This window comes from Lates calcarifer, linkage group LG23 (genome assembly GCF_001640805.2).
Source record: "Lates calcarifer isolate ASB-BC8 linkage group LG23, TLL_Latcal_v3, whole genome shotgun sequence".
In the NCBI taxonomy this organism is placed as follows: Eukaryota; Metazoa; Chordata; class Actinopteri; family Centropomidae; genus Lates; species Lates calcarifer.
Genome location: NC_066855.1, coordinates 9,750,147 through 9,761,627, shown reverse-complemented (window position 1 = coordinate 9,761,627; position 11,481 = coordinate 9,750,147). Strand labels below are relative to the sequence as shown.

At 40.2% G+C, this 11,481-nt stretch overlaps 1 protein-coding gene across 1 annotated transcript; it reads left to right on the top strand.

Annotated features, from left to right (window-relative positions):
* Window positions 1-554: 554 nt before the first annotated feature.
* Window positions 555-8,994, top strand: slc35g1 (solute carrier family 35 member G1). The gene is made up of 5 exons (XM_018698772.2): window positions 555-1,145; window positions 2,917-3,097; window positions 3,851-3,985; window positions 4,086-4,282; window positions 5,162-8,994. Exons 1-5 carry the CDS (start codon window positions 815-817, stop codon window positions 5,572-5,574), a joined length of 1,257 nt encoding a protein of 418 aa, XP_018554288.1. The 5' UTR covers window positions 555-814; the 3' UTR covers window positions 5,575-8,994.
* The last annotated feature ends 2,487 nt before the right edge of the window (window positions 8,995-11,481 follow it).

The window sequence follows — 11,481 nt, the reverse complement described above, 5'->3', positions numbered from 1 at the left end:
CATTTATTGTTGTCATTGATTTGCCAGAAAGTTCCCCATTCCTTACATGTATTGGAACAATCATTTCATTCAATTGGTGGAGGATCCTCTTACAGATTCAGTTTGGATTCAGCTTTACAACCTTTTCCTCAGAGAGCATTTTTTTTTTTTTTTTTTTTAAGCAGTTGCAGGATAGTGCACTGACATCCTATCCTGCCCTGAAAGATGTTGTCAGTGTGTTGCGGGCAATCCACTGTGCGGGTAAATAAAGAGGTTTGAACTATGGCTTCACAAGGGTAGTGAAGGCAGGTGGTCAAAAGTCCAGCAGTGTGAACAAAAACATCAGTTACTTTCAGCAAATACAGTGATCCCTCATGTAAATTCCAGCAAATTAACAAGTAGCATGACATTTTTGTAAACTGTCACATCACAATCAATACTCATAGTTGCGATTTAGTTTGTCAAATATCCTTAAACCTTATTATTTTTGAATTAAGAGTCACAATCTTTTAACACAAGTCAGCAATTTGATTTATAGGTCATTGTTGTGATGTACATACTCTGTTAAATGTGTGTAAAGTGAAATGTGGTTGGTTCAAATCTTCACTACCTCCCACTACAATGGTGAGGAACGTTGGGTAATGTTTTAGTTGTCCAGCAGAGGTGGATTAGGTTCAGTTCTGCCCCCCTGTGGGTAAAGTAACTAGCGCATGGGAGTTTGTATACTGAAACCAAGGTTAGTCATTAACCTTGTCTTCTCAGTCACTCAGGGCACCGAAGGAGGAGGACAGTACTCTTCCCAAGGCATGCTGCCGCTCAGCCGCCACATCTTACCATGGGCGACTGTAACCACTGTACACACGAGCGAGCTCTATCCGTAGAGGACGACATTACTGTAGTGTTTCACAAAGTTGACAGCCATGGCAAAAACAGCGGCGGCGCCGACGACCACGACGAGTGTGGCGATGACGAACGAACGGCAGAGCGGATTCATTTGCAGAGTAACTGTCGAGTGTCGTGTGATTACGATGATGAGGATGGTGTTGAGGAGGAGGAAGCGCGAGGGAGCGAAAATTCACCGGAAGGCAGCGAGAAGAAAACGCTTTGCCCGCCGGCGTTTTGCGTCAGGAGCAAGCCCGCATCCCGAGAAGGAAGCGCACGTGAAGGTAGAAGAGTGCACGCGCTCACTTCATTAAACGACATTTAACCCTGAAGCGATGTCCCCACCCTCACGTCAGTGTTATTGAACTGTGTGATGGGGAGGTGAAGAAATAAAGTGATAAACAGTCAGAGAAACAGTGACTTCCTGCGTAGCCTTACGTTACACAACCGTGTAACGTCATGTATTAGTGATAACGGTAGTGATATCACGTGTATGCCATTAACCTATAAGTAGAGAGAAACCTCATAAATTACAGTTTAAGTCGAAGAAAAGCACAGTTAAAGTGAAAAGTTTAAGTATGGACGCCATTATTTTTCCTTTACGGCTGGCACAAATGACGTAAATTCATAATATGTTACGTCACATTGTTGAGGTTCACAGCCCAAATTATGTAGACTGCGTAAAAAATACTTTATCGTGGAAATGTGTTGCTTATGGTCTTTTCAAAATAAATCGGTAACGTTTGTATCAGTGGTGGCTGGTCCTATTAAGAGTCTAACGTTATATCTTTATTTATATTTTATCCTTAATAATCTTAATATTGTCCCAGTTGCAATGTTTATGCCTTTGAACAACTCGGTTTCAAAGTGCCTGGCCTACCATCTGCTGTAAACCAGCTTAACATTTGCATCATCCTTAAAGAGGATGGATGACTGTGCACTTTTACAATACCAGAGCCACAGTATACCTGTAGGCCCTTTACATATTATACTCATAAGTGATAAATACAACCCTATTTTCAAAACATTTACATTTATATGGTTATAATGTTGAGCAGAATACCCTTATTCTCTGGCTCAATCTGTACATGCCTGTCAACAAAAGATTTGGAAAATATAGAAGGGTTTTTCCACTGGTGTACCACTGTATGAAGAAGAAAGGCCATGTGGCTTCAGTGCGATTGTATATCAAGGAAATAAGAAATGCATTGTCATTCCCTGTAAAATCATTGTTGCTTCGTGTACTTTTTGTACCTGCTATAAAATGCCAATGACCACTTAAAAAGAACTATTTATAAGTGTTTGGACCCCCTTTGTAATTAATTGGAATTCTCACTCCCCAAAAAAAGTGGCTTACTGTTTATTTTGAGATTAAAATGACACTTTTCAGCAATTCATTATTACTGTTAAACTTCTGGTGAAATTGTTTTAATTATTATGAGCGTTCATACTCTTGTTGTGTCAATCATTCCAAGCAAATTGTAGCTGCAAACTAACAAGTGGGTGTAATACTGTAATGCAAATTCAGTAAAGTAGCTAACACTGTAATAATCTTCCTGCCTGTGTCTACTAGGCATATATAGTGAGGCTATATAGTTTATAGTGAGAGTAGGAATACAAAAAATCACTGTACACAAACAAATGTAATAGCACCACACCAGTATGACGACTTAAAGGTTAGGGAGGATGAACATTCAGCTCTTGCTGGTGCACAGTTAAATAAAACTGATGCTGTTTATAAGAAATGGAATGGTAAGTAGACCACACATTGTGGATACGTACAAAGAAAGATGCCTGAGTGGCCTTGGGTGGAAATTTAATCTCTGCAAGCATATCAGTTTATTGTTCCACAGGCAGGGTTTGCAAACACTACACCACTGTCTTCTGCAGATCTTTTTGTTTGTGGTTTTTGCAAGCAAATTTTTACCCAAGCCACATGGAGTTCAATATTATGCTCTCCATCTGTACCAACACGAGCCCCCCTTATCTCTTTCTCCCCTCCATCCTCATTCCCTGTTCTTTGACTCTCTCCCCCCTTTTCTCTCTTTTTCACAGACACAGACAAACCAAAGGGATGTCCAGGTGTTGGTTTGTTCTATGCTTTCCTGTCCACAGTTTTCTTCTCCGTCATTGCCCTCCTGGTGAAAACCATTCAGGGAGTCCACGCCATAGAAATCAGCGCCATACGCTGCTTCTTCCAGATGCTCTTTATTGTGCCGTTACTCATCTACCACAAGTAAGCATGATGTAGAAACTCAAACATTTCGATTTCCACAGTTCCACTGTTAAACATTAATCTCAGGTTTAAGATTTATACAGGCTGTATATGACATAATTAGGGCTATAGTAACACTCCCAAACAATCCTTATTTCAAACCAGCAATTAAATATGTTGTGATAAGATTAAGTGCAAAAACTCGGCAAAGGAAGCGCATATCCCTGCCAGCAATTTGTCTCTGGGGATTTCTGCTGTTCTGTTCATGCTGTGCCACACACTTTGTAGGCAAGTATCTTGGCATAATATACAGTTACTGCCCAGAGAAGTTTAAATCGTCAAAATACTCTAGAAATATGCTGATGGAAAAAATAAGCCTTGAGAAGGTCTTCCTACTTGAAGTTATTATACTGCCCACAGACTACCACCAGTACCTCTATTCATTCATCTACCTATTCATCCATCCATTCATTCGTTCTCTACATTCCTCCTTTATTTTGACATGAAATCATCAACAACAAAACTGCCCCTCCTCCTCTCTTTTCAGCCTTGCATCCATTCATCACTGTCATTTCCTCGCAACCTAAATGTATCTGTCTTATCTATCCATCCATCCAGTCATTTGTCATCGCTCAACTTGCTTTGCTGCTTGGTTTTTCTCCATCCGTCCCATTTTTGGGGGGGGGTAAAATTGTGTTTATTACTTCCTCTATCAGTCAGTCGAGTCTTCCATCCATCCATCCATCCATCATCCTCATATCTCTGCTCCTCCAGGACAGGTTTCCTTGGTCCCAGAGATAAACGTATATATCTGGTGCTTCGGGGTTTCATTGGCTCCAATGCCATGATCCTGCTCTTCTATGCTGTTCAGCAGATGCCGTTAGCAGATGCTACTGTCATCATGTTCAGGTCAGACATGTGCATCCACTACTTTTTCATAGGCTTTCATCTCTATCACACTTTCTTTCTAGTAATCCTCCCTTTTTTCACTGTCCATTGACCCACTCAGTAATCCAGTCTTTACCTCGCTCCTGGCTTGGATCTTCCTGAAGGAGAGATGTACTATCTGGGACTGTGTCTTCACTGTTTTTACCCTCACTGGAGTCATCCTTATCGCCAGACCACCATTCCTCTTTGGCAATCAAGTAGGTGGCATTGAGGGCAACTACACCAACCACATCAAGGGGACTATTGCTGCATTTGCAGGTAATGAAATGAACTGTGTTTGATGTAAGCATTATAAAATACTTAGGTTTGTCTTTATTTTAACCACTAACCACGTCCAGATTACCATGGCAACCAGGGGAATCCAGTTCAATACAGCTATGTCTCACTGCACAGCCAGTTCAGCTGGGAGATACAGTCTGTCCAATTAGTCATGGTTTTACCCTGCAGAGGCTGGGGGGTGGGGGTCTCCTTCCAGTCACGGTGCTTAAATAGCTCCTCTCCATGTGTAAAAGCCTTGGTTTGAGGTCCCCTCAGATATATAAGCACCGTTTTAGCTGCTTTCCAATTTGCAGGAATTGGTAGTTTAGTGACAAAGACATGATCCCTCAATAGCCTCCGACCAACAAACCACTGCCATTTTTTTAGGGATCACCAGCAAAGTGAGACTGAAGTGTCAAAAAATGCAAGTGAATTATGGAATTTTTTTTATTGCTAAGTTCTTCTCCTCAGTACAATTTTAACATCACACCAACTGTGCAAGTGTGACATTGTGCAAATAAAGGCTATTATTTTCAAAAGCGCTTTCCTGAGCAGCTGCCTAAGCAATAGCAGTGCGTACTTTCCTGTGATTTTCCACCAAGTTCAACTAAATTTAACTTCTCTTGCAAGAGCTCGCCCCTAAATACAGCGACCCTCTCATGAAGTGTGTAAAAATGTTACTTTGGCATTGACAGGCGGCAGACGTTATGACAGTGCCAGTGTTACTGTAGATAGAGATTGAGGAAATGTTCTCAAGCACGGCAGAAAATATCAGGTTTGAAAATTGCAGGTGTCATCAAGTTCTTTTTTTCGAATTAATTTAAGAAAAAAATGTGATTAATTTTCTTATTAACTTTCATTGTTCTGATTTATTCATAGGAGCGATCGCTGCTGCCTTTACATTTGTTGTCCTTCGCAAGATGGGGAAGAGCGTTCATTACTACCTCTCTGTTTGGTACTATGCTGTCATTGGTTTCATCGAGTGCATCATCACAGTATCCGTCCTCGGGGAGTGGAGAATCCCGTTCTGTGGCCGCGATCGTTGGATGCTGATGCTGATCGCTGTCCTGGGTATTGCTGGTCAGACCTTCCTGACAAAGGCCCTGCAGATCGAGAAGGCCGGGCCCGTGGCCCTGATGAGGACTGTGGATGTTGTGCTGGCATTCATCTTCCAGTTTATTTTCTTTAACCGTGCACCGACACTGTGGAGCCTCGGAGGGGCGCTGTGCGTAGTAGTGAGCACTAGTGGAGTAGCAGCCAGGAAGTGGTACACCAACTCTCGCAAGAGCTGAGCTGGAGAAGCAACACAGAATACTTTAGTATCACTATTTATTCTTTTTTTTCAGTATCATTTGTTGATTTATTCTGTATTTTACTTGTTATTTAAACACAAACACGAGGAGGAGGTTTAAGCTATTTGGAGAGCAGAAATATAGAAGGGTAATCTGGTAGGGGTTAGTTATGAGCTTGTGAGAATTTCAAATTTGAATGCTGTACATCTATACATGTTGATTCCTGAGAGTCAACTTGTGTAATATACTGTTATGCATTTATATTTTGTTTAAATGAGCAAATCTGTGAGGAACATAAGAGGAAGGAAAAACTGTAGTCCCCCAAACTGTGTCTTGCTCCCTGGAGCCTACAAACTGCTTGCTCATGAGCAGATCCCTATTTTCTCGTTAATTAACACAGCATGGGCTGAAAGTTGAATTTTAACATGATGAAGTTCGATGAAGGATGTCCACAGTCCCATTTTTCTTTAGCTTTAACCTGAACGAAATAGCCAAAGACAGAGGTTTACTGTACTGGGACCATTCATACTGTGTCACATAACAACAATGATAGTAGCCTATAAAAAGTATGCTATGTATTTCAGACGCACTATAGAATGAGTATCTGCTATATATATAATAAGCAGTATATGCACTAACAGCACTTAAACCCATTGACTATCCGTTTTCAACATTGATTATAAGAAAAATATTTGAGTCAAAAAATGTAGAAAAATTGAAAATAAAATCCTAAAATTGGCTTTCAAAGTATTTACTTCAATACACAGTATTGCTGTAGGATTCTCTCAGGGATTTCCATCTGTTTCTCATCTAAAGCCCACATTTGAATGACACATAAATCCTACCCAATGACTTTATCCATGAAAAAAATTTCCATAGTGATATATAGATTTTTTGATTTGATTTTTCTTACCGTAGCACAGTTTTTTCTAATACGTTAAAAGATAATGGGCAAATATCTATTACGATCCAGTCCATTGGTAATCATTTCTTAACAGTATCTTTGAAGTGCCTTAAGTAAGGACCTTTAACCTACAGCTTCTCTTAGTGGAGCTGCTCAGTAACCAGCGGCTTGTACTGTGTAGTTCTTAGGTGTCATTGTGCATATGAAGATGAAGTAGGGCTCTCCTGAAAAACAAAAACAAAGCAACTCAGCAAGTAATGATTTTTAAATGCTTGTTTGAATTAATCAAAGATAAAGCATTTTTTAAATGAAGCACATAAGATGTGACTCTTATATCCCCTCCAAAGGTTGCACTGATCTCCTCATCATCTCAGGAGGAGTCAACTCTGATGGTGCCTAGCACTTAATGTCATCTTAGAACTAAAGCATCTAATTAGTGTTCTCAACAGTCTTAGAAACATGTTTTCTCTTTTTATCTAGGACAGGGATGTGTGTTTGTTTCCTTAATTCACTTCTTTAATAAGTCAGCTATAGATTTACAGGTCCTACAGGGCACGGCACAATTTAAATAAAGCAATCCTTTCCTTTCTGTGCTGGAGAAAGCACTATCTTAGATTGACCTGAGAGCTGATTTGAACTTAATTTCCATGTAATTTGCTGTGGTTTGAAATTCATCTCAACTGTGCACAAACATTATTCAAGAAGAAGTCAAATTATACTGATTAGGACAACACTGATATGACATTTTACTACCAATATTACCAGTTCCAGAGTTATAAATAAAAAAATGTGTCAACTCTTACTATTCTGGTCCTACTCAGTGGTTTTAAAGAGCAGAATATACTGTAGTAAAATGGCTCATATTGGGTCATTCCACAACAAGCCCCAGGATATAATCAATTCTTAAAGTGGTGAACAGTCAAAGTGTGAACTATAGTAAAATCAGCCTCCAACTTGTGATACCAGTGTCATATTTTAGCTTGAAGAATTTATTTAGAGGCACTGTGACATTTATTAACTGTTGCTCATACAGTAGCATTATACACTAACACAATATGGTCACTTCAGATGTTCAGAGGCTAATTTAGAATTTTATGTTCTTCTTGTTTGCTTTGACGTTGACTTTTAGTTCTCCAAATTTTTTGTTTAGTTGACTTGAATGCTGGTAGTGTACGCACAATGTGTTGAATTGCCATCAAATGGTTAGTCAACATTTGTTTCAGGACCTATAAGCCTTACAAAAGCTGTTTTTAGGATTTTTAAACTATGCTTTAATATTATTTATTTTACTATTTCTGTACTGTAATACATCAACATATTCTATAAGATGTATATATATTTCTGCATAGGGATGGATAATATTTAGTTTATTATGATCCAAGAATAAATTCTGTATGAATTCATAACTCATGTTGTCTGTGGTCTTCAGATCATACTTGGTTTTCTAACATGGCTGAAACACGTGGAACAGACCCAAACTGTGTAAAGGCATGTTGTTACCCTGGCTCCACTAAGGATTCAATAGGTGACAATGGTACAAACTAGGCTACCTTTTTACAAACCACTGAGTCAGGCAGCTGTTGACAGGAGGACTCAGAATAATACCTGGCTGAGTGGACTGTAGTCATTGTGTGTGTGTGTGGGGGGGGGGTATGCGCGTGCAGGTTATTTGTCTCTGTGAGCACTACACACTACTATTATGCCTTTGTTTACTCTGTTTTTATTTGCAAACAACATTGTGAGGCATTATGTGTTTGTGCAGAAAAGGCTGTGTTGCGTGGTGTCACAGTGTCACCTATATCCAGCAAAACAAAGGCTTGTACCTTACATAGAGGGCCAGCTGTGTTACAGCCCATGTTATAAACCTTCCTCCAGATCAAGGCACTGTTTGCAGGGTAATTCTTCAGCCGAGCTCTCAGCCAAGTGAAGTGTGAAAAAGCTGAACAAGAACAGAGCGGCTCTTTGTTGCAGGGTAGAATAACTTAGGGCTAAAGGCGTCTTGTGTAAAAGGGTTTTCAAGCTCCCACCTTCAGTTTTAGTGATCCGTATTTCCCTCGACGTTCAGTTTCAACAAGCAATGTGATCACCATCCATTTCTTTAAAATGCTATCACCTATACAATACAGTATACTGCCATTAAGTGTCAGCACACACATAATATAACATACCCAAATGATTCATTTTGTTAAGACTATGTATTATTGGTAGAGTCATTAGTAATGATGCTTCTATTATCATCAGTACTATCATTATCATTATTATTAGTATGACATCAGGTCATAAGTAACAGCAGTGTAACTGTAATAGCTCCCCACACATGTAATGACCGCCTTCTGACAGCAGAGGGCAGGCTCCACAAAAATAAGGACAAAGCAACTTCATCCAGAACTTTCAAAGCTGTGATAAGTGTAGTGTATACTGTAGTATGTATTGTCCTGTGTTTCTTTTATGTCCTATGTAAAGCATATTGAATGGCCTTGTTGATGAAAATAATAAACTTGCCATGGTAGTTTTTAGTTGTGGTTGTGCATGTACTTGTACTTGATTATTAAGGCTTATAAAATATTCCAAAGAGACCTCTAACAAATGAAGGATCCTGGAATGCTGTATTCTGGGGTGGGCTTTGTAGAACACATGTGTACTAAATACACTTTTACAAAGCTTTCTTTAAATTTTCTTGAGAGACAGTACCAGTGTCAGGCTGCTAGCCTTCTCAGGTGCTGGCTCCTGTTGTATGGATGCAATTGACTTCTAGTACAAGTTCATGTGCGGGAATGTCGCCACCTGCTGGTGCAGCTGGTAACAGGTGGGAGCTCCAGGCTATGTCCATAGTCTAAAGTTACCTGGGTGTAGCCTATCAATGAGAAATGGAGGGACTTCACCGTGCAGGCTGGAAAATCAACAACTGAAACAAGCAGGCTGGTGTTTGTTCTGACTTTTTGAATAATCTAATCTGATGTTAACCACATAGATTAACATAAAAACAAAAATATTTTGAAAAGTGAAACTGAAAAATAAGTAGTCTGCTGTTATGAGGCCTGCTTTGGGAGAAGACAAAGTATTTATAAGCTACTTACCTATCAGATAAGGTCAGAGGTGTGTGTACAAAATAGTCTTAACAAGATTATTTGTTATCACCATATCTCCGGCCCCTTATTTACATTGCTTGTCAATACTCACACATACACAGATGTGATCAGTGTTTTTAGATAGGCCTGTCTCACTCATGCTGAACACAGAGTAAATCTATCACCAGCTTTCTAAAACTGTTTGTTATCTGCCATTATTTCCCGACCCTTAGACAAAGGTACGGCCAGAACAACTTCTTCATCCAGAGTCAAAGTCTTTCTCCTCATCTACTTCCTCTTTTTTCCTCTTGATTACAGAGACACCTACACCATGTTTTACATGCACAGGCTAGTAATGGAGCTCCTCTTGTTTTTATTAGCTGCATTTCATACTCGTGGTTGGCTATCTGAATCTGTTTTTGCAGTGTATGAAGTTGCATCAGATGTTATGGGGTGTGACTGAAACTAGTGTTTTAGAGACAATCATATCAAACGCCACAGTCGTGACAATGCAGAACTTGTCAGTACAGAGGAGATGTGATAAAGCCTTACTAAAGTATGCTTCTATGAGCGCATATGATGGTCTGTGAAACTGCAAGATAGTGCTGGAAGAACCCCCACCCTCCCTGATATCAGTTGGGGATTCCCAAAGGTTTGCTCGCTCCTGGGTGGAGGAGAGTTGGAGGAATGGAAGAGTCGCACATTCCTGCCGGATGGCATAAGACTTCCCATCAGTGGAGCGAGAGGGAATCGGAAAGTAATCCCTCACTTTCCAAGTTGAAATAAACGCTGTTTTAAAGCAGCGAAGTGGAAAGGGGCATCTCTCTCAAGCACGTGCTTTCGCTGCCTCGGTGGGCGGGGCGGCGGTGCGTTCAGAGGCAGAGCAACTGCACAATTGCAAACTACTTTCTATGGCACTTTCAAGCCATGCATTTGTTGCGCGCGACACTTCCTTTGCCAGCCGAGTGAATGACAGTTTCATTCAGTCTCTGTCCTAAATAGGAATCTATCTGATTCAGCTTAGGTGAGACACATCTGATTCAAGATCGGCAGATTATTTGTCCAAGGCATGTACCATTAGTCAAAAATTATCTCTGTGACTAAACCAAATATATAACAACATTAATAAGTCTATATAACGCTGCACACACTGACTCCACGTCTGTAGTGCATTGCCATAAAACATAAATCGTTTGGCACTAGAGGAAATAATGTATAGGGAAGTCTGCACGACTGGCTATGGCGAGAAATAGTTGCCAGACATTCCAATGTAGTGACACACACACACACACACACACACACACACACACACACACACACACACACACACACACAGAATGCTACAAAGTAGCCCAGAGCCGCAGTTATTGTCCGTCTGTCCGCGGCTCAGTTAACTACAGATGCGACCTTTGCGTACTGTTGGACATATTGCTACTAGATTAAACAAGTTTGAAAAAAGTCACGAGAGCACAATTACATAGGCCACATACAGTTTTGGATTTACCAAATAAAACAAAACACTGTAGTATCTATGTGCTCACAAGATAAATAAGTGCTGCTCTCATTGCTTTACCATTTTATAACCCCATATCACATACTGTAATTTTCCAAGATGGTTTTACTGCACAGTGACCTAAATATTGCTTTCCCATTATGCAAAGCTTTACCAGCTGATAACCCATCCACTGGACTGATGTGTTAAACTATACCTGGGACTAAAGAAAAAGTAAATAAATGTAACACAGTGTCCACATGAACTAAAAATGAAATGAATTAAAAGACATTAAACAAACACGCAGACCCGTGTGTCCACACTCGTAAAAAGTTGGCCACCCAATGACCAAGGCTGAATGAACAAAGCCCATGGATGAACCCAAAGTGCTGACTGGTGGAGCACAGTATTCCGAGGAGTACCTAAAGGTACCACAGAGGAGA